We start from the raw sequence: 23,475 nt of genomic DNA on the forward strand, positions 1-23,475 counted from the left end.
GCACATTCAAACACTGTTGAGGATAGAAATTATAGAGATTCTCTCTCTTTTCTTCCACTCCGTATTTTATTTGATTTCTATTATGTAGCTGATATTACCACATATCACCTTTACATTGCAGTGACAAGAGAAAAAGGCAAAACTTAAAGGAATACTGAAATAAACTCAGGTGCTTGCAGCTCTGTCTGCTTCTGGAAGTTTAATTGAAGATTTCAGGATTTTAACAGAGCAGCCATGAGGTTGTGAGCCCTGTGGGGAGTCACCTGCTTGGGGTGTGTTCTCTACCATCACACTGGATGCCCTGGGCTCGGAGGGTCAGTTCTGCTCATGCTCAGGCACTGTGGGCTGTGACATTTTCTTTGATGGAGAGCCCAGCATAAATACCAGTAAGTATAACTTGAGCTGAAGTAAAAATAAAGAGAGCAGAAACAGAAATGCCTGGTGGTGAGACTTTTTACACTTTTTGTCATTGAAATTCCACAGGGGAGCTCATGCCACTCCCACAGGACAAAGGTTTTTACACCCAGTTGGAAAATAGTGAGTCATATTTTTCTAGACTTTCCCTGCAACTTGTCATTCACGGGTCCATTATCTCTCTTCTCCAGGGTTATTATTTCCACACTGACAATCCCTTCAAAGACTGGCCTGGTGCTTTTGAGGAAGGACTGAAGAAAATGAAAGAAGGTGACCTGCCTGTTACAATCTTATACCTGGAGGCTGCAATTCTCCAGGAGCCCAACGATGCCGAGGTATTCCCAGGGAAAAGGGAACTCCCTTCAGCACAGAATGCTGCAATGATTTCTGGGCTCAAACCTTTGCCAGTCATGACTGACTGAAACATTGGATTCTGGGGGTTATGAATTAGTGTGTGCCTTTAAATAGACAACCATGAGTTCTTCATAGGATGAGGATCTGGGTTTGAAATTTCGTTGTTTGAAATATTTCAAACCTTCCCTTCATATCCTGAAATTTTCAAACTATCTTGTAAACACTGTTGTCAAAAAGATGGATATTTTTGATTTAACAAGACTGTTGAAAAAAATTTTAAAGTTATATAAATTTCTTCAATGTTGCTGTTTTTGACAAATTTATATTTAAAGTCTGTTTTTTGTGAAATGTTGAAAATATTTATACTGTATCTAGGGCTCTTTGAGTTAAACAGTATATTTAAAAAAAATCAAAGAATCTCAAGCTGCCTAGAAACTCCTAATATCTATAATATACAACAAAATAATAATTCTTCTCTATTTTCCATAAAATAGTAGCAAAATTTAAAAGGTACAGTAACTCAACTTTAAGGAATCAGCAGGTGATTACACACTGACAGAATACTCATGCATTCATTGACTATAAATATTTATTAGGCCCAAAGATATTCAGCATTGCATTGATTGGGACTGTTGGTGTGCACCCTGTAGAAAAATCTGTCCTTAGTGCTGGACACCTCTGTTGCTTTTCCTCACCCCTGTGTTTAACACTGATATTGGTTGTAACTGTGTTTGCAGTTGGATATATTTAACAAACTAAATGGTTATTATTTTTGCAGGCCTGGCAGTTCCTGGGTATAACACAGGCAGAAAATGAAAATGAGCAGGCAGCCATCGTGGCCCTCCAAAGGTAGAGGGAGATGAGTCCTGAATCTGGGGTCTGCTGAGTGTTGGGTGATGGAGACCTGGGGATATTTAATGTCATTCCTGTCTTAGAATGTGCAGCATTCCAAGAGAAAAGTAGAGCATTGACACAGATATAGAAGCTCCCAGTGACTTCAGAGGGATGACTAGTGATTAATATTTCTGTTTCATTAAATAAGTGCAATATTTCATGGAGTAATTTAAGTACATGCATTAAAAATGTTACGTGGCCTAATAAATATGAGTTAGGCATGATGCAGATGAAGTGCCTTTTTTACATTCCAGCCACTTGGCATATTTTCTGTAGTCTGTCCTTAAATGAAGAGGTTTGCTTAATTGGAGTGAGCTCCCTTCAGCTGCTGAATGCTAAACTGCCAACATTTTTAGGTTGGTGGAGATGTGAAGATCACAGAATTCTTGTACATAAAATGTGAGCTCCGAAATATCAGCATTATTATTATTATTGTTATCTCTTTGTAATGGGTCTTATGTTTCCATTTGAAGCAATATTCAATTGCATCAGCACTGATAACCATGAAGTTATTTCCCCTAAGGATACTCAGATTTGTTTATATGTCCCTCGTTAGCTTACCTGGATAGAAATCCAAGGGGTTGCCTGATTTAGGAGTTTCCTCATCCCCAGTTTTCAAAATAACAACAGTGATTGTGATTTTCTTCACATTGATTATTTTGGAAGAATTCAAGCACTGTCCTTGGCTGCAGAAGTAACTCAATGTATTTTTTAATTTCTGCCTAGGTGCTTGGAACTGCAGCCAAACAACCTGAAAGCTCTGATGGCCTTGGCTGTGAGTTACACCAACACTGGCCACCAACAGGAAGCCTATCAGTCCCTGAGAAACTGGATAAAGCAAAATCCAAAATACAAGTATATAGTGAGAAGCAAAAAAGGGTCCCCAGCCCTTTCCAGGAGGATGTCTAAGACAGCAGATGAAAGGTAAATGCAGTGGAAATCCTCAGGATGGAAATACTGATGATATCCCTAGAACTGATGGTGCCTGCTGTGTCCCCTTGTTCTGTAGAAGTCCAGCCTGCTCCCTGTGATGGAAGAACTTGTCTCTAATAGCAGGAGAGGGAAGCCAACAAAGAACATTTGATTTAATGACTGAAAGCCTTATCTTTTATGCCTCCCTGAAATTAAAAAAAAACAAAAAAGCCAAAAAAAACAGCTAAAAAAGGATGCTTCTCCTCAACTCCCATCACTTTTCTCCATCCCTGTCTCCTGCTTTTGTATTCCTACATGCTGCACCCTTCACCTGCTTCACATCCACACTAAACTTTTACCCAGCTCAAGATGTGTGTGTTTTTCCTACTCTTCACTGCTCCTACTGTTTTCCCATATCCCAACCCAGCAGAATCCAGGAATGAGCCATTTTGCAGTGCAATGTGAGTTCACTGAGAATATTGAGAGGTGGCACCTGCTCGTTTAAAAGCTGTTCTGGTTCCAACCAAGAGACAACACAGCCATTTGATTTATCTTCAGCCATCCTAAATAACAAAAGATTCATGATTTGGCAGCCCCTCAACATGAGTTCAATAAACAAGTACCTCTGGACTGTGAGATACATAATAAAGTCATTAAAGGCATAAACATGATTTAGAGAACCCAACCACTCAGGCTATCTCACTGCCTGTCATTTTGAAGACAGGCCTTATGTTTTACCCTCATCACTTACAAGCCCTGAGTTGACAAGATAATTTCATATGAGCAAAAATAAAATATGCAAGTTCTGCTTAATTGCTAAGTGTGTTATTTCACTTTGGCTTCATCCCCCTGACATCTGGTGCTGTCAGTGCAAACGTTTTGAGAAGCTACAGTGGGCACAAAAGTCTTATGTTTTGGCATCTTTCTTCAAGGGTCTTGGCTGGTCCCTTATCTATTCCTCTTAAAAATTCTACTATTTTTGCCAATAAAGAACTGTTTTATGTCTGAGAAACTCATCTAATTTGAATAGTTTTAATAAACCTTCATGCCATCCCACCTGGGTTCACAGCTGTGCTTTGACCTCATTTCATAGATGAACTTTTTTTGTTTCAGATGTGAGTTTACAACAGCACCCTGAAATAAACCTTTGCCATGATGAAGAAGCTCATTTACAAATTTTAGGAGTACAACACTTCTGATAAATCCACTACAAAGACTTTAATTTCAGGCTATTCAATCAACATTGAAATATTTGTAAATAACTGTATGATGGATCTTTAAGTTATTTTTCTCCTTTTTCTAGCTCATTACTTGAAGAAGTAAAGGATTTGTACCTGGAGGCTGCTCACCAGAATGGTGATATGATAGATCCTGACCTGCAGACTGGACTTGGGGTTCTTTTTCACCTGAATGGAGAATTTAACAGAGCAATAGATGCATTTAGTGCTGCTTTAACTGTTCGACCAGAGGTACCTTCTATATCTGACATTTTTAAAAATTTAGCTTTACAGGCCATTTCCTTTTTCCTGTCTGGATCAGGCTGTTATTAATGACATGCCACTTCTGCCATTAAAATTTCAAGACCCGAAATAGAAATGTTAATTACAAGACAGCCCTGTTTAGAAGCAGATTTATGCATGTCCAATTCCTACCTGTGTGCTGAGAAATGATATTAGATATATAAATTTGCCTTCAATCACGAGTCAGAACCTCACATTCCTTGTCGATTTTGATACAACACTCCTATTTTCTGCAGCCCTCCTTCCTTTGCCAGCAGAACTGATGTCTGGCTGTTGACAGCTGCAGTAGAAATCTCCTTTTTCTCCCCAGGACTACACGCTGTGGAACCGGCTCGGGGCGACGCTGGCGAATGGCGATCGCAGCGAGGAGGCGGTGGAGGCGTACACACGAGCCCTGGAAATACAGCCCGGCTTCATCAGGTCCAGGTACAACCTGGGCATCAGCTGCATCAACCTCGGGGCCTACAGGTGAGCTTGGAACATGTGGAAACAAAGTCAGCCATCCCAACTGCCCAGTGAGGATTCATTTTTGAGCTGGAGGTACCTAAGAAAAAAACTAATCAGAATACGGCTACACGATCTCAGATATTGTAAAATGTTGTCGTAACTTTTTGCAGAGGACTAAAAAGCATTTTTGTAGCTCTAAGTGCAAGTATTCTTATAATCAGTGGGATTGTTCTTGCATTTTGAATTAGTCTTGCTCTTAAGAGCTTTTGTAAAAGAAAAGAGCCTGTCTTTAAAAGGGAAACTTGGGTTAAACTGTTTCAAGCAGTTTATGCCATCAAAAACATCCTTCAGGAACAAAGGTGATATTCCAGGGTCCCAGCTGTCAGGTGAGGACAGGGAATATCACAGAATCACAGAATTATGAGGTTGGAAGAGACCTCTAAGATCATCAAGTCCAACCTATGCCTTAACACCCCAACTAGACTATAGCACTAAGTGCCATGTCCAGTCTTTTTTTAAACACATCCAGAGATGAAGGGGAGTTTTGCTGTGATGCAGGCAGTACCCCCAAATATTTGGGTAGACTGAATTTTATGTTACCTCCAGCCACGCCCTTCTGCTTGAGAAAAATCAAGGAAGAACAACCCAAAGGGACTGATGAACAACTTGTATAATAATGTATTTAAGCCTGGCATGGAATTTTAGAAAGTCTGCCTGTAGTTGTTAAACAAATTATATTCCTTGTTTCTTTTTTTTCTTCTTCTTCCCTACAGAGAAGCTGTCAGCAATTTCCTCACTGCTCTCAGTTTGCAAAGGAAAAGCAGGAATCAGCAGCAGGTTCCCCACCCTGCTCTATCAGGCAATATTTGGGCAGCTCTTCGGATTGCTCTGTCTATGATGGACCAGCCAGAACTGTTCCAAGCTGCCAACGTGGGTGATCTAGACATTCTCCTAAGAGCTTTTAATCTAGAGCCGTAATAAAAAGGATTCAAAAATTGACTAAATTGTATTAGGAAACAGAGAACTTTTTTATTACTCATCCCCAAATGACCACATTTTCCAAAAGATCATGACTTAGATCAGTAGGGGAATTCCTTCAGATATTATTCATAAAGGAAAAGTTCAAAAGCACAAAAATAGTGTAAATAAATTCAAACTCAAAGGGTTGAAATGAGCTGTGGCTAATCAGACAAAGCCCTGGACTAGATGAAATAGCAATTTCTGAAGAATCTTCATCCCATGCAAGCCATATCTCTCAATATACATACAGCTGTAAAAAGAAAAATATCTTAAGAAGAAACCTAGATAATGATAATGGCAAGCAGTGCATCCAAGGAACCTGCTTGGTGGCTCATTGCACTCTGCTGACTCCACTTTGCCCCACACTGGGGATTCCCTGTCCTTTGGTTTCTCTGATGAAAAACCTTCTCAAGGTCCATTTTTAACACAGCTCTGAAAATAGATGCATGTAAAAAGGATGTGGTTTGTTTTGAGTATATTTATTAGCTGGCAATCAACTCTTTGCTTCCAAAGGTACCTGGATTGATTTGGGCCCAGTTGTCACAAGCCATGTGCAATGCCCAGAGGAGCACAGCCCAGGGAGGGCTGTGGCAGGAGGCCAGGTACATTTGGGGAAGCCAAGGGTTGCCAGCAGAAGAGGCAATTTGCACTGGAATTACTGCTCAAACCAGCTGTCCTTGATCTGGGACAGTCTGAGGGAGCTCGTGGCAGGGTCTGCACCTTTCTGTGTACTTATGCACTTTAATCTTTCTTTTTTGTAAAATAGTGTTATGTTTTTGCTTTAGTCACCAACAACGGAATGTACAGGATGGCCTTGTTGGCAGAGAGGACCAAATATAATTTCCTGAAATGTAATGAGAGGGTTTTCAATATTTTTCTGTTTAAAAATGCAAAGACAATATAAACTGCATTAACAGCTAGGAAGATTATTATATGCATCCATCAGGTACTACACATATACATGCATGTGCATGCACATACATGTTGTATGCAAATGATGTCATTTCTGGACATAACAAGCTACAGATTTTCATTGCTAATGAATAAAAATACTCCTAGGAGTTACTGCCTGCAGACCATGCTCAAGGGAAAGCTTTGCCTAAAGAAATTGGTGTATATAATGCTGGTAGGGTTGAGAACAAGGCTTGATCCTGCTGTTATGGGAACAAAAGTCTCCACGACCTCCAGGATACCAGAGAAAATCCTTAGATAACACCAGTACGTGTAGCTGCTTACAAATGTGTATATAAACACACCATCTTCATTTTCCCTGTCTGGATGAATGGGGAGCAGGGTTGGGGCAGCACCAATCCCTGATGAATGTATTGATTCAGCTACAATCAAACACATTTAGCTCAGGGTGAATGCATCAATCAAAGAAGGGTGAGAAATTTTTAGGAGGTGATTTTCAGTTGCTGATATTTTAAATATTTTTCCTAAATAATGGAAGATAAAAAGTGTAATTAGATGTGTTGATCTGTGGTTAGGAATTCAATGTCCAGGGTAGCTACTGGAATGTGTTAAAGTGGGAAAAATGGCACATTTCCTATAAACAACATTAGAAGAGAAATCCAGCTCAGAGGGATAAAAAAAGACATCCAACTGCACAGATCACAGAGAAAGATGCTCTGTGGGAGTTGGACAGTTTCACCAGTACAAACCTAAAGTTTCTTGCAGCTGTCTGTTATTTTGAGCCACCACTTAAAGGAAAATTCCATGTAAGACAGTGTAATCACTGCATGTAATCAGCATCTATAGGTTGTTAAATTAAAATAATTTTCATTAGAAAAATAAAAGGCTTACCCCTCACTCTCTCCCACTGAATAGATGTACCAAAACAGCTACCCAAAATTTTGTAAGAGAGCTTTATTAATTCATTGTTTACACCTATATTCCTGTTTATCTGTCAGGTGTTTCATAACTGATTCCTGCAGCTTTCTCTGAGGATGGGACTGCCTGGGAATGTCACTTTAGCTAAGTGGGCTGCTGTGTGCATATCTGCTGACAACAGTTTGCTCTTTTGCTTTGACAGAGATGTGTGATGACAGCTCTTTATTGATAAGGCAGAGCAGAAGGTGCAGTGCAATTGAATCTGGGAAGTGATAAGAGAGAAGGGAGGCAGCTTTGAGAAGAGGCTGTAAAGCAAAGGCATATGTGCTTAGATTTTGCTTGATGCCCTGCCATCACACGAGTTCTTCTAGAATATCCTTTGTGCTGTGGTGTAGGATAATCAGTGCTTACCCAGAGGAATTAGCTGTTCAGGGACTTTATTTTTATATCTTTGGAACTAACCAAAAAAAAAAAAAAAAGTTTTCTTTTCTTTACTTCTCAGATGTACAAGGGTTATTTGATTCTCATGGCAGTTCACTAAACATCTCCTCCAGCCTGTGGATGAGTAACACAGAAATCATTAGGAAAACCTTTTCCAAGTCCAAGCCTCTCCAAAAAGAACAGACAATGTAGGTAGCTATTGATTTATCCTGGGATGCACTGCTCAAAACTACATTTATCTGCTGAGATATGCCCACACCCATGGGGCTGAGGCTGAGCTGTGTGTGCAGCCTTGAGACAGCTCACAGGGCTGAACTCTGCCTTCCAGGGAGGCTCAGCCCCAGCCCATCTCAGCTCTGCTGCACAGCACGGGGGCCACAAAGCCTGTCCTAGGAGGGCACAGCCTTGGAGATCGTGCCAGCTGCTCTCTCCTTCTGTAGGTAGCCTGTGGCCCCTCTGCCAAGTGCTGTCAGTGCAGCAGACAGGATTGGATACAGCTCTGAGCTGACCCCTCTTGGCGTTCCTTAAATATCCAGGACAAGTTTGTATATTTGCCTGAAAAAGCAAGGGGAAACACGTGAGGAGGCTGCAGCATCTTAACAACCTGAATAGAAAATACATCCACTTGTGCTTCTAAGCAGGCATGAGGTGGGATAAATAAGGAGGGTGCTGAACAGTAGCAGATTGAGCCTGAGAGTGAGAGACAGCAAATCTGGGTCCTGCTGTCAGCACTCCTGGGGAGTCAAAGCCTCCTGCCACCCCTGACTGGCCCAGGTGTGCAGAGGGGAGATGGGCAGCAGCATTCCTGCACTGCCTGGAGCAGGGGACAGCACTGTCTCCCTGCAGGGGTGAGGTCAGCACCCCTGGGCAGGAAGGTAACACAAACACAAGGTTGCTCAGGTCTAGGGAAGCAGTTTCACACACAGACTGCTGATTTCAGCAGAGGAGAGAGACTCAGACACTTCAGGATGCTGTAGAGCATCTATGAGGTGTGGCCCAGTTAGAGTGCTGCAATGGTGTCTCACCATGTCCCACCCCTGTTGCCCTTTCTTGTTACTCCTCTCTTTTTCCAGAGGTGATTTATCACTGCCAGGTAACTGATTCCAAGTTTTTGAATCTTTTTTTGAATTATTTTATATTTCATGCAATTTAAAAAAAAAAAAAAAGTTTTCCTAACCCCAGCTTGGGACTGTCCTTGTCCTTTGCAAAGCTTTAGGAATAGTTATGACCTAGAAGCCTGATCCATCAAGCTGCTGAACCCTGTAAGGCTGGAGCCTGCACAAGAATGCTCAGCACTTTGCATGATCAGTCCACAGGCAGGTTTACCAGGAGAGGGCTGGCTCTGGTGAGTGCTGAACAGGCACTGGAATCACAGGGGTTGTTCAGGGAGTGAGGACTCATTTCTGGCTGACCTCTTTCAGCTGGAATGGCCACAGGAGCCGTGTGGCCACAGACTGGTTTATGTCAGCTTGAAGAACTGATTTCACCTTTAGGCACACACACAGACATATCTGTGTCTAGTGGTATTATGAGCTGATAAATCACAGCACTTGTAAAAATATCGAGGGGGGGTGGAGTTCAAATGACACAAAACCTCATAGGACAATATTGCATGCAACTGCATTAACCAGTGAGCACTATGCAATATTAACCCTGAGCATGCAGCATGCTACCTGAGCATGTGTTTAGGGAATGCATGCAGGAGGCTCACACATAGGGTATTCTTAAACTATTGATTTGTATCATCTGTGGAACATTTGACAAGTCCTTTGCATCTGCCAGACTCAAATCTGAGTTGTTCATGTTATCTGGAACTGGCTAGACCAAACACAGAGCCCTTTTAAAACCCCATGCTTAGAATTCACATTGTGTTGTGGGTTTCATGTTTGCTCCAAGGGTTTAATTAATAACAGACATCTGTATAACAGCTTTTGCAGACAGGTTTTAGTGCCCTTAAGAATTAAAAAGCTAAATTTGCACAGCTTTCACAGCAAAGCTGGGTTGTTTGGACTTTCACATTTCATCTCTAGTCTCAACCACAGAACAGCCAGGTATCCCAGGAACATCCACAGAGCCTCCATGGCAGAAATAACAACTGCTGTCCTTGCTGGCACTGCCAGGGCCTGAGGCCTAAGTCATTGTCTGTTGGAGCCAGTGAGAAATGGAGCAAAGCATAAATTGGTTGGAGATCTCTTTTGCCCAAACACGCATCTGCAAAATGAGACATATTAGTTATTTTCGCATGAATTACCTGCACAGTTGAAAAAATGTGATTTCTGGTCACCAGTGTTGTCAGCTTAGCAGTCTGTACAGTGAATTTATGTAATAAATGTTAATAATATACCAAGTATTCACAAAAATGGTAAGACAAAATGCACTGCACGTTGTGAAAAAAAAAAAAAAGGTGGATATGCAATACAGTATTATCTACTATTCAAACCTTACCTAGGCTAGAATCAGATTCCTTCATTATGGTTCTACTGCTTTTTGGACTGGTGAAATAAATCAGAGAACAGGAGTGCCATGCACGAAGAGATCATTGACATTTTGAACAAATGTAGGCAAAATGGAAAACAGGCATGTCAGAGAATCCATGGGAAGTTTCAGAGCCTCAGCTCACAAAGTAACAGGCATTAGGCAAAGTAAAGAGACAGAAGGAATCTAAATTTTCCTAAAATATGCTGTAACTTTACAAATGCTTGCAATACGTGACAGCCCATTGAGCAAGCTTGCATGGTCAAGATTTGATGTGCTTTGATCTCTTTTCCCCTCCTACATTTACAGAATGCCATCGACATTGGCTAAACCTTTAATTTAAATAGCCTTTTTAATATCAGTAAGCTACTGTAAATTCAGAAAAATAAAAAAATTTATAAATATATTTTATATATCAGAGTATAACATATCTAGAGTAAAATAAAACTATATAGTTTTGAGAGGCATTCTGTGTGGCTTCTTCTATATGCTGTAAACTGTTTGAAAACCTTTGCAAATCTTGCATCAGTTCTTTTGGCTTTATTTTTAAGCCAGCCTAGAGGAAAGAAGTGATTACAGGGTTGGCAGACAGCTCAGCCCGACACCTGAATGTTTACATTCCCTTACAAAGGCTCACATTGACCCAGACTCAGAATCTGAATGTAAGAACATACGGGGTAAAAGGTCAGTTTCTTACCACAGGTAACCCTGCCTCTGTATGCTTAGTGCATTATCAGCTGTGTATAATATTAAACACAGACCTAGAGTTGACTGATGCTTTAATTTGGTGTTTCCCTGCACTGCTCTTTAAAATAATCTATTTCCTCAAAACAGAATGATGTGCATACTGGATGTGTTCAATTTATTAAGGTCATAGATGACTATTTGCAGAGCACCACACTTAATGTAGTATTTTTGTACTGTAATGGAAGCATGCCTTCCTTGGGTTCTTTTCCACATATTAAATTGTATTTATTTACCTGTATTTATAACTGTGCAATTTTTAAATATGTTTTAAAAATAAACTTTGTCTGTGGCTTCAAATATTTCAAAATCTCTTTTCAGTTTGAAAAGGGTCTTGACTTCAGTGACTTAAACTGAAAGGAGGTATCTAAGTCTCCAACTGAATGGATTTTTAATGAGCTCTTCTATCCTATTGTTTACCAAGTGAATATACATCTCTGCTTAAAAATTAAGTCCAGAAGATGCTTTTGCTTTCATTTTTCCTAAATACATTGCTTCTCTGAGGCAGAGTTATTTTTAGAATTGATTTTTATTTTGACATGTTGATCAATTATACTCACAACTGAAACTTATACCAGCTGAGGCCTGGCCCAGGGGGTTCTGCACACACAGCCCATGTGAGGAAAATGGGAAAAAAGTAGATAGGAATTTTTCCTGAAGACCATGCAATAATTAAAACAGAAGTTACAATATCACAAACCAATCTTTATGAAAAGCAAAGCCAACGTGCAGGGACTGAAATCACTACTCAGGCAATTTCCCATATCCCACCACAGGAGCTGGGTGGGATGGAATTCTTCCATGGGATGAGGTGAAAGTGCTGGCAGGGATGGTGTCATTCCTGCCCTGTGTTTTTGCTGTGACACCAACATAAGCACAGCCACGAGGGATAAAAATCCCTGTGTGCTGCTGTGGACAGAAGAGCTGGCAGCCAAGGAGGGGCTGTGACAGGGACAGCAGGGCTGTGGGAAAAGCAGGACTCTCTCCATGGACATGGAGCTGCTCCAGAAAAACAAACAGAAGGCACAGCCATGGTCTGCCTGCAGGAGGAAAGCTCTGTCAGAAAAACCAACTGGCTAAAACCTATGGCTTTAACCAGAACCTTCCACCAAGGAACAAAAGGGAACAGACACAAAAACCACACTAACCCCTAGGTTAGAATGAAATTAACTGGGGGCTCTTGCCCCTGGTGTGTTTTCTGGGAGATGTTAAGGCTGGTTTAGTTCTTTTTGCTCAAATGCACTGACAAAGCAGCAGCAGGAAAACTCCTTTGGTTATGTGCTCCACAGGGAACCCAGATCAGGAACACAGCACTGTTGTCCTAAAGCCAAAGACTGTGGGAGAAAAGCATCAGTACCAAATCCACACACAAAACTGCTCAAAAATCACTGCTAGAGACATCTGAAAACATAATCACCCACTCCAAACAGCTCAGTCATGCAGTAACTGTTTTCAATGATTTTATAGCATCTGTCTTCCATCTGTCAGTGCTGCCCTTACCCAGGTTAAGCCCGTAGGACACCTGAGGAACACAGAGCTGCTCCTTCCCACCTCAGTGAGGGGAGCAGAGGGTGGCCACTTGTCACTTACCCAATTCTGCCTCCCACAAACAGTCTGCCAAAGCTAGCAGGCACAAATCCTGTACAGGAAATTCCTGGGGATGCTGAGCAGAGCTCGTTTAGCCTGTGCAGGGAGCCTCTCCCACCTCTTGCAGCTGCCACGAGGGTGTGAACAGCGTGGCTGGAGCTGCCATGGCCACAAAGGACATCTGGTACAAGAAAAACCACAACCAGAGACCATCCAGTTTAGACTTCAGAAGCTGACCCATCTCTACATTTCTTATCACTCAACATGTCACATGTCCCCTACTTCTATGTCAAGAGGTGTCACTGAGCCCAGCAGATTTAGCTCTTACCTCTCCTCCAGCTGCTGGTCCTGTGATTCTATGAAAACTTGTCACCCCTCAGTTTTCTTTTTCAGCCTACCAGAGTCCCAGAAGTCACATTTCTATGTAAAGTCCTTACCTGTGAGGAAAACAGACTTCTCCCTTACTGAGAAGCAGAAGAAATTGCTGAGTATGAGGAATTACCATGATAAAGCAGAAATTTGGGGTTAAATGACAGCACTATTCCACACAAACATTGCCAACTCTTGTGATCAAAGAACATCAACAGGCCTAAAAGTTAAAAACAAACCAATCTAACTTAAAACCTGGTTTTGTTTTTGGGTTTTTTTTGTTTGTTTTTTGGGGTTTTTTTTTGGTTTGGTTTGGTTTTTTCGTTGGTTGGTTGGTTTTTTGTTTTGTTTTTTAGTTTTGGTTTTGGTTTTTTGTTATTGTTGTCATTGTTGTTGGTTTTGGTTTTTGGTGGGGTTTTTTGCCATGTTGTGTATCCACTCAGGGCTTGGGGATTTTACTTTTTTTTTTCAATCCACAGAAATGCCAGGAGTCACAAGAAATCAGGACTCTCACAAACCTCTTTGTTCCCTATGCAGGGTTTTTTTAAGTAAAACACCAAATGTGACCACAGAGAGGGAGAGGCAGCATCAAAACACATTCTGTGTATTCCTCTTCAGTCCTGACAGGAATAAAGAAGCAAGAATCCACACAGTCACCAGATGTGAGAATATTTCTTTTTAATTTAAAACAGTTGCAACAATGTCATTCACAGCCTTTCTCATCTCAGACAAATACTCTCCAGAAAGTTAACAGTGCTTCAAGCAAACTCTGAATGGTGCAAAGTAAACCAGGACAGACAGTTCCAGGATACAACAGTAAAACCACTGAAGAATGAGTAGAAATCAGACACCAATCTCAGCCATTAAGGCAGGAAGGGCAACAGGGAAACAATAAAATATTGCAAAATACATATTTTGCATAGACTTCCAATGCATGAAAACAGCAAAGAGGATAAAAATGGCTGCTGCCAGGATGGAGAACAAAAGGAATCAGCTGGAGAGGTTTCTAAAGAAAACTAATGAGTTCTGGATGCATCCACATTCTGAATGTGTGTTGTGACCTGGTGGAGGCTGCTTGAGTCAAAGGACTGGGCTGATGTTGGTTTCACTTACACCAAAGTCAGTCAGAGGTAATGGCACTGAACCCAGTAGAGTTACAAGGGATTGGAGTTCAGAAACAGCTACACTTGTTTTAAAACCACAGCTTTGAATAAATTAATTTTTATCCTAATGATATTTTAGCTAGGAAGATTAAATAGGAGTTTGTGTCTACATGTGTTTTGGAGATGAGATTGTGACTCAGAATGAGAAGTCTGAGGATCCAGCATGCTGCTGGGAAGGAGAGGAGAACAGGAAATCAAGGAAAATTTATTGAGTTTTTCTTCCTTCCTGTCTCCTAACCTAAATGTATTGTACAAAAATCTAAGTATGAGAAATAAGAGCATTATTTGCTGCCAGGTTCTGGCTTGACATGATTCTCAGGTTAGATTGTCTCAAACAGCTCACAGTGATTTTTCTCCCTCCATTTTTTGGTCAAGGAGCTCCCAGACACAGGGGTGTGCCCAGGCTGTGTCCCTGGCACACCCAGCACACTCAGACTGCAGCAGGCACAGCCTGGCACAGCAGCCTGGGGCTTCTGCAATGCTGGAGTTTAAAAAAACCCAAACCCACCAAAACTCCTCTCCCCCCATGAGGCTGAGGAGTCAGGAGTTTGCATCCTGCTCCTCCAGGTTCACCATGCTCTCCACACAAAACCCATGACAAAAGGGAGATGATTAACGAGGCCACTCTTTTGGGAGCGAATGAAGGGATTCCTCAAGCACCTGACTGAAGAGCTTCTAACATATTTTTAAGTGCTAAATTTTAGAAAACCATCAATCCTTTCCCCCGAACTGCTCCCTGCACTCCTGACTAACTTTGGTTTGGGCAGGCAAAATGCAAAAGTGATGAACTGAAAAGAACTCCAGGATCTGAGCTGCTCCACTTCACTCACCACAGCCAGCCAAGGGCCCTCCCTCCCCTTCCAACCATTTCCAGTTTGTCACCTTCCAGGTGTCCCTCCTGACACCAGGCAGCTCCACAGCCACCACAGCTCTGGGGTGCACCAAACAGTTTGCAAGATTCCAGCTCCATCCTGGATCCTACAAGACCAGCCATGCTTCCAGCTGGCCTTTATTTACCCAACATTTCTAAATAAAAAGGCAGCAGCCACCAGATCTTGCTAGTTTCTAAATAGCCCTTTAAGTTCATGAGGCAAGAGGGAAGCTGCTGTGTGGAACTTCCTTGGCATATACATGGGAATTAAAAAAAAAAATTAAAAATTAAAGGAAGGAGACAAAAAAAGGCCTTTTCTCCTTTTTTTTTCTACTGCCAGAATGAAAAAAAACACACAGATATACAGAAGTTTTGCTCTTTCACTTTAAATAGAAGATGTATCACTGCATAATTTGCTGATCCCATTTTCAAACCTGTCACTTTCTGGTGAAGTCCTCAAATATCCAAAATCTGGAAGAAGGAAAGAAATTTCTGGCAGCTTTTATTTCATCCAGAACTGGTGGCTCAATAAGCACAAGGCAGCTGAATCTCACAGGGGCCACTCATTAATGTGCCAGGACACTGCACTGATGTGTCCAAAAGAGCTCTAAGTGCAGGGAGCTTCCCCAGCAATTAGACACCTTTACACTCCACAGAATTATTGCACTGCCATTTCTCTCTCAATCTTTGAAGATCAAAACCTGATTAAAATACCAACACTGTTTTTTGGCTCTGTGTGAGGCTTTGTGACCAGAGGGAGAATTATTTTCCCTAAGACACTGCAAACACTAAAATGTCCCTCTCATAACCAGATGTTTAATTTGGGTTCTCTTCTGTAGTGTGTAGCTGCCTGAATTTTGCTCTTAAAACTTGCAGGCACCAACTGCAGAGAAAATGTAATGACACCTCTCTGGCTCTCTTGCAATCTGCAAAAAAGGATTTTTTTTTTTGACTGCTGCAATTTATTTTGAGGGCTTGGTAACATTGTACAAGGCAACTCCAGCAACATCCTCTAAGCAGTGTCCAACACTGTGAACCTTTGGGTTTCTCCTTTTTTACAGAATCATGAAAGGTTTTGCACTCACCATTGTAATTTTTCTAGAATGAGTGTTTTCAAATATAATTTTACAACCCACATACGTGTTCTCACCTATGAAATACACTTAAATAACATTAAAAAAAGAAAAAAGACAGAAAGGCCAGCCCCTGCCTACCCACCCCATCATCCCTGCCAGAGATATTAAGCCCCTTTTAGAAGGTGTCTTTTGAGGAGATCAGGTTATTGATGCATTTGGAAGTTTAAAGAAAACAAAAATATCAATTCAAGGGCGGTTTTTGTTGTTGCTTTTTGTTCTCGTTAGTTTTTGTTGTTTCGTATTTTTAAGGGAGGGAGAGAGGGGTAAATCCATAAATCAGCACACTTACTAAGCAATTTCCTGCACTCAGATATGAAAGTCAATATTTAAGCAACCTTTAGCAGAAAGCAGGATTGCACTGCAAGTACTTGGTCAGGGAGTTGATTTCAGCTGGAATATGAGTGGTCTAGATACAAATTTCCCTGACATAAATATAATTGGACATTAAACTCTTCTTTACCTCCTCCATAAGAACCCAAATTTAAATAACAGCCCTGCCTTTCCTGAGGGTGGGTATTTAATTTCATAGTCAGAAAGTCTGCTGCTTTTAGACATCTGTAATCCTGACTCTCTTGGAAGACCTCACAAAATGAACATTCAAATGAAGATGAAGAAACCTATGTCTGCAAAAATAAAATTCCTCTTTGGCAATAAAATGTACAGGGCACTGACAGGAGATTGCTCCTTTCTCCATGAGTCTCTTAGGCTTAGGCATGGAAAAAAAAAAATAAAGATACTGTACCACTGAACTCCAACAGACACAACTTCAGCTGACTTTTCTCACTGCGCTGAAAATATTCTCTGAAATAAGACATTCTGCTTTGAAGAGCAGCCACAAACCCCTTCCCTTCAAATGATTTCTCTACATGATCTGGACTCTGGATGCAAACACAGGCTCCCAGTCACCAAAGACACAAATATCAGTTTGTGGTCTTCAAAGGATGCACAGACAGGACAGGCAGGAGCTGGGCTGAACTGTTCTTGCTCAACACTGAAGCTTCCATATTCTCCACACACTAGCTGCAAACTCCACCAGAAATCCACATGGCCTGCAAGGTGTATAAATTTAAAACAATGTCCTATACAGCACCTAATAGAAATCTTCCGTCTAACACTTAAGGCGGCAAAAAAAGATTGGTTTTAAATACACTATAAACATCCCATGTTTTCCTTTGCTTTTTGGCAGTCCAAGGGTTAAGGGGTCTTTTGTTGGTTTTAGATTTTTATTGTACGCTTTTTTTCGGGCAGGTTAAAAAGGCTTATGGCTTCTTAAGGCCAGGTGATAGATTGGAGGCCTAACTTGGTATCCTGTGGTAAAAATAAATGTAGCCCAGGTCTTTGGGAGGTCGTTCTGAGGCACAGACTCTAAGGTCATTGTAGATCACCCATCTGAAAGGAAAAGAAGATTGATTATGTTCCATGAGGATAAAAATCACCACAGGTTTATCAAGGACTTCTCAGGCCCAAACCTCAAAGAGTTTAAAATCTAAAATTAGGCACTGCAATGAGAACAAAGGATCAGAGAAACAGCTGAACCAGCTGGCAGAGCCAGGAACTGAAAAGGAGGGGTGTGCAGAGGCACGTGTAGTTCCAGCTCAAATGAAGGAAAATCAGGGATTCCCAATGTCAAATAATGGAAGCATATTCAAATCCCAGACAAGATCAGCACCACAGTGCCAGCAACACTCACATCAATCAGCCCATAGCTCCACGGGTTCTTATTGATGGACAACAAAAGGGAGCTGGGGAGAGGCCAGATCAACCAAGCCAGACACAGAACCAGTGCCCCAAATTGAACAGAGATTTGGAATGGCACAGGAGAGCCAATGGTACATTTCACCACAGACTTCAGTCGGATCAGGACTGACATCACATCTGTGATTATTTTAATTTCTTTGGTGGGAAACCTACAGATGGTAACAGCCCGTGCTGTCTGCCTAGAGCACACCCTGCTCTGTACAGATGCTTCAAATCAAACATTTGCTCATCCCATGTGTCTCTCCCAGCTGCACTCACCTTCCTTCCTTTCTGAGGTGACAAACGTAGTGGCCACTCATTGTGGATGTTCCCATGTGGCTGATGAACCCAAACAGCTCATACCCTGTTTTAAGAAATAGAAATGGCACCCTAAGTCTTTTTGTGCTACCACTGCAATATGAGTCCAGGGGAAATGTTCTTTCAGATACTGGAGAAGCATCTAAGCACTCCCAACTCAGACTCTGCATCCCCAAATTCGGTTTCTGTTAACACTGCAGCATGTTCCCAACTCAAGTAGAGGCTCAGATTCACTGTCAAACACCAAACCAATCCAAATCAAACCCACAGAGATCTGTGCACATACAGCAGGGCTGTGAGCACAGCCCCTACTGGGAAGAAAACAGAAGATTCATTCCCAGTTCACAGAGAGCACCACAGAAAGTGCCAAACAGGGAGTTCACTCTGCACACGAATTAGCTATGTCTATACGTGTGATCACAGATCTCCTATAAATCAAAAAACACAGAAGTTTGGATTTCAGCAGCCCATAGAAGAGAGGACAGAAAAGAGAGCTCTTCCTTTAAAATCAGAACAATTTTTATGCTTAAAGTCTCTGGAGAACCCAGCACTGGTTCTTGACCCCCACCCATTCATGCCATTCACCTGAATTACCACTAAAAGTAAAAGGATACCTTCTTTCAGGACACTGCATAAGGACATGGGCCTGGATTTTACTGGAGAGAGATTTCTGGAGCCATTTTACAGAATCATGTTGGTTATCAGGTTTTCAGGTACTCAGTTAAAGGTCTCAGTCTATAAAGGCTAAGTACCACAAAAAAAATTATTCCAAGCTTGGGTTTTTTTGTTGTTTTTTTTTTTAACCTAGTGATAATCAATGTTCCCCATGTCTCCAAAAGACTTACGGTTGATATTTATAATAGTAATGTAACAGTAGCAACAACAGACACAAAAATCAAATTGTCTAGTAATTTTTTTTTCCTACTACCTTTACATTGAAGTTCAGAGGCAGAAGTTTAGAACACACTACAGTTATTAGAACTGGTCACTAAAGAGCTTTCAAAAAACTTTCTGTGACATCCTTAACACTGCCACTGAGCTTCTGAACTCCAGTGCTGTGACACCTCCAGGAGGTTCTTCTCAACTCTGCCTGCTGTACATCAGCCCCATCTTGTGGTTTATTTAGCAGCAGTATGACAGAGAATCTCAACCAAAAGAAAACAGAACATGCAGGACACCAACTATACCTGTGTTACTGTGAATAAGGAACACGGCTGAAGGGATTATCAAATCACCCAGCAGACCACAGGAGGACAGAAACTCAGGTGGTCTGTAACAGCAGTGTTGCCTTTAGGATGCTCAGCCGCTGAAGATTTAAACATTCTAGCTTTTCTTTGTCTTTTTTATCTTACAGCAACAGAACAAAAAGTAAACCTAGGCCAGGAGAGATTTGTGTGCTCTGGTAACTTTTGGCTCGGGTTATTCAGTGAGTCCAAGGAGAGAGTTTTCTGAGCAAACAGAGCTGGATTCAGCCCCAGAAACAAGACTGGAAGTAAATTGTCTGGATTATGTCAAAAAAACCCCACAATAACTACTTTCAAAACAGGAAGGAGCTCTATGGACGGGGTGGATCTGACACAACAAAAGGACAGCCAGGTCCAGGCTGAAGCAGAACTTACTTCCAGGGCCATCTTTGATCCTGGGTCCCTCTGACCCTGTCTCTGCAAGGATATTGGCATTAGCATGGTTCTCCAGATCCATAGTGTCCAAAGCAGGGTCATTTTCCTCCTCAGGGTCAGGGTGGCTGAAGATCCACTCCAGTGCACGCTCCAGGTTATTGTTCTGCCAGTCAAACAATCAGAAGAGCAGCCTTTAATACCCTCTCTAACATTGTGCTGCAACTCATCAGCCTTTGAACAGAGTAAGGACCATGTTTACAGCACTTAAAAATTGTAAGATACTTCTATCTCCCTGGAAAATAGTATTCAGCAAGCACTCTGCAAAAGCTTGGCATATGGAAAAGAAATAATCCCACAACTAAGACCCACTGCCCCAGGTTCTTATCCTGCTGACACACAGACTCCAGGCATCCAGGTTATTTTTCAACAGGTATTAAAAGCAGGTAAGTTTTCCTCACTGCCTTCCACACTTTACCATTCCAGTGAAACACACAAAGCACCTTCCCCACTCCAGAGAAGGCAGGCATCCCACACTTTGCCAGGATAGTTCCAGGCTCATCATCCACTAACTGGATCTTTGTACATGTTTCAAAGGCATCTGAACACACAAAGCACAGAACAGGAAACAAAACCCCAGTGCTACCAATAACCCAGGAACTCACTGTTGCCTTCAGCGCCTGAATTGCTATATTCCTTTGGAATCCCATGGAAATGATAATTGCAACCATCTCTTCAGGAGGCTGGTTATCTAGCCCCACAGCTCCTAAAGCAGCAGCCCCACTGGAAGCAACTTCTCCAAATGCAGGTATGACCAATGGCTCAGCAAAGTCTGGAACAAACAAACATTCATCAGTTCCTTCTTTTGCCTCACTTAACTGGAAAGTCAACAACAAACACAAACAACACACAGGACCTCAAAAGCAGTCCTGAAATCAATGTAAGTTCATTTCTCTGGCATCTAAACTCAGACTTAGATGTGTGGAAAGCCTTAAAAACAACAAAATGAATGTGCACATTACAAAATATCTAGGTGCACGTGCTCATACTGAGCAGACTGGAATAACTTGGCACATTGCAGAAGTGAAACAACTGGAGGAAAGCAGCAAAGATTGGTATGGAAGCAATGATGGCATCAGGATAATAGACAACCCAGTGCACAGTAAATGAACTGATTCCATATCTGAAAATGTCTGCTAAGCCCAAGTGAAATTCATTCCCCTTACACAAGCAACAGAAAAGCTCATGGTGAAGCATGAACTCAACCAAATCTGGAGTTTCCTGGCCAGGGAATACTCAGATCCACTCAGTGCTGAATCATGAGTACAAACTTTGCATGGATGAAGCACAGGAAGTGGAGAACATCAGCAGCCCTGTCCATCACTGACAGCCCAAGTATGGCATGAATGCTCCAGCCTGAGCTAGAGAAGGCTGATATGGAAGAAAAGCATCCAGACCACAGGATTCTTTGTACTTACACTTGGTCACAAGTCAGCTTCCCCCTTAGCAGCACGGACCTAGCCAAAGGGTGGAAACAGAGCTGGCCCACACCAGTGGTGAGGACAGGACTTCTGGTGTAGCTTAGTTTGTTGTCTTCTTCTAGGCAGAGGATACCACATAATGGTCAAGATCTGCACATCCCAGGAGCAGCTTAGGAAAATTCACTCACGCCTCCAGGTTTCCCAGGTGGGGAAGGGGGGCCGTTGTTTCTCTGTCACACATCATAAAACTTCTACTGACTGCCAAAATCCACAACCAGGAGCTGAGCTTAGCTTACACCCTCCAGTCACTGACCTGGTTCTTCCATGTGTGCAATGATCCAGTTGAAAGCAACTTCAGCTCCCAGGTTGCCTGTGTAGTACACAGCTTTCCGACACGCTTCCAAAGGAAAGCCCATCTCTGCCAGCTGCATAACTGAGGACTCATCAATATCTAGGGCTACAAGAAAGGACCTTCTAAAACATAAAAGTCTAATTTCATCCATTGTGTAGTATTTCTTATTGTTACTCACGGTGCCATATGTTACAGTACACATTGCTTGGATTTGGTTTAGTACTTCAGTAAACCCACAGCCATCAAAAAACAGCCTTGTACAAAGCATTACAGTAATTGTTACAGACTTACTGATAATATTTTATCTCATTAGGGACACAGATCTCCACATAGATCATTAAATCTTGATGAATTCCCACAGGACTTTATTTATTTTAAAATACCTCAGCCCTGGATTTCAAGGGGGGAGGAAGTCAGGTGCTGAGCTCAGGTACAGATGGCAGCCAAAACCAAGCACCTCTCAAAGGTAGGATCTTGCAGGTTAGAGAAAGAACAGCTGCCAGTTCTGGCAGGTCTGGGTTACAGGGCCAGACAGCTTTAAGTGAGACCAGAGTGCAGAGGGAGCCAGGATCAAGCAGCTGTGACCCCCAGAACCGCAAGATCCTCCTGAGGAGCAGCAGGCAGAGGAGCAGCTGATCTTCTGGCTATACTAACTCTCAAAGAGAGTCCTGCACACATGGAAGTAAACACTGAACAAGCATGAAAATCAGCTTTGATTTGGAAGCATGCAGGGCAAGGCCTCATGCATCCCTGTGAGGACAGAGAAGCCATTAGCTGAGCAAAAGCATAACAATTCTTTAAGCAGTAGAAGAACGAGATACGTACACTCCATGAAATGGTTCATCATGCGATCTGAAAATCAACAATGGGAAAAAAACAGGGAAAAGGACTTACATGGAGGCTAAGTAGATCCATATGGGTGAAACAATTTCATATTTTTAAACTCATAGAAATATTTGACCTCATGGAGACAGGGCAGTTTCATCCTTACTGCCCTGATGTTTTTGCCATGAATTAGAGCAGGGATATTTCTCTAATTCAGTTCAGAGCAAAGTGTCACTGATACTATACAGCAGTAGGAAATAAAGCTGATGACTGATCTAACCAAGAATCTTAAAAATAAAGTACCATCACCCATGCATTTACACTAAAACTAGGTCAGTCCATTCAGCAAGAGGGTAAGAAGGTGCAGGGCTTTGTGAGAAACTTACATGGATAAGGGGCGGAAATAAAACTTTTAGAGAATTGAAGTTTGTCATATCCTTGCTCTGCACACAATTTCAGGTACTGGCTTTCTTTCATACACATACAGCATGGAATTATGCCACCATTATTATAAATATCCAAGCAAATGGCACTCAAACTTCAGTCATCTGGGGGAAAGTGCAACCACCTGGATCTAAGGTCCATAAAAACATGATTTTACCTGCTATAAACCATTTTATTCTCCAGAGAAACCCAGGTAATAAAAAAGGAGAATTACAGAATTACAGAGTTGGGGTTTTGTTCATCGTTCCAGATGATGAAGATTAAAGAGAATCTCTGTGTGCTAGAAGGAAAGGTGCATACAGGGGAGAATGTCAGTAAATACCTTTTGGGTCATCAGGAATGACAATGGGAGGAGCAATGTCTGGGAGTTCCTCTTCTCCTGGCTGGAGGCCCCTGGCCCGAAGGTGACTGATATCCAGGAAATCTGGCATGTCTATAGAAACATCTACAAAAGCAGAGAAATGGGCTAAGCTTCTGCAGCCACCAAAACAACCTTATGGTGCAACCACCCCTTCAGAGAGGGGA

General features: G+C 41.9%; 2 protein-coding genes across 3 annotated transcripts in view; one reads left to right on the forward strand and one right to left on the reverse strand.

Annotated features, from left to right (window-relative positions):
* Nucleotides 1–6,001, forward strand: part of PEX5L (peroxisomal biogenesis factor 5 like) — a 101,639-nt gene extending 95,638 nt beyond the window's left edge. The window contains exons 9-14 of the mRNA XM_063408593.1: nucleotides 606–749; nucleotides 1,547–1,617; nucleotides 2,389–2,586; nucleotides 3,878–4,043; nucleotides 4,405–4,562; nucleotides 5,315–6,001. Coding sequence (XP_063264663.1) covers nucleotides 606–749; nucleotides 1,547–1,617; nucleotides 2,389–2,586; nucleotides 3,878–4,043; nucleotides 4,405–4,562; nucleotides 5,315–5,519 — 942 coding nt within the window. The 3' untranslated portion in view covers nucleotides 5,520–6,001. The remainder of the gene's footprint in view (nucleotides 1–605; nucleotides 750–1,546; nucleotides 1,618–2,388; nucleotides 2,587–3,877; nucleotides 4,044–4,404; nucleotides 4,563–5,314) is intronic.
* An 8,003-nt stretch (nucleotides 6,002–14,004) lies between these two features.
* The window catches only part of USP13 (ubiquitin specific peptidase 13), a 45,088-nt gene continuing 35,617 nt past the window's right edge, over nucleotides 14,005–23,475 (reverse strand). Inside the window, exons 15-21 of one of the 2 annotated variants that reach the window (XM_063408177.1) lie at nucleotides 23,273–23,395; nucleotides 22,507–22,533; nucleotides 21,643–21,786; nucleotides 20,514–20,680; nucleotides 19,852–20,014; nucleotides 18,194–18,278; nucleotides 14,005–17,566 (exon numbers count right to left, since the gene is read on the reverse strand). In XM_063408177.1, the coding sequence (XP_063264247.1) occupies nucleotides 17,473–17,566; nucleotides 18,194–18,278; nucleotides 19,852–20,014; nucleotides 20,514–20,680; nucleotides 21,643–21,786; nucleotides 22,507–22,533; nucleotides 23,273–23,395 (803 nt within the window). In that variant the 3' untranslated portion in view covers nucleotides 14,005–17,472. The remainder of the gene's footprint in view (nucleotides 17,567–18,193; nucleotides 18,279–19,851; nucleotides 20,015–20,513; nucleotides 20,681–21,642; nucleotides 21,787–22,506; nucleotides 22,534–23,272; nucleotides 23,396–23,475) is intronic. The other variant, XM_063408178.1, reaches the window with a different exon arrangement.

Source organism: Prinia subflava, chromosome 11 (genome assembly GCF_021018805.1).
Source record: "Prinia subflava isolate CZ2003 ecotype Zambia chromosome 11, Cam_Psub_1.2, whole genome shotgun sequence".
Lineage (NCBI taxonomy): Eukaryota > Metazoa > Chordata > Aves > Passeriformes > Cisticolidae > Prinia > Prinia subflava.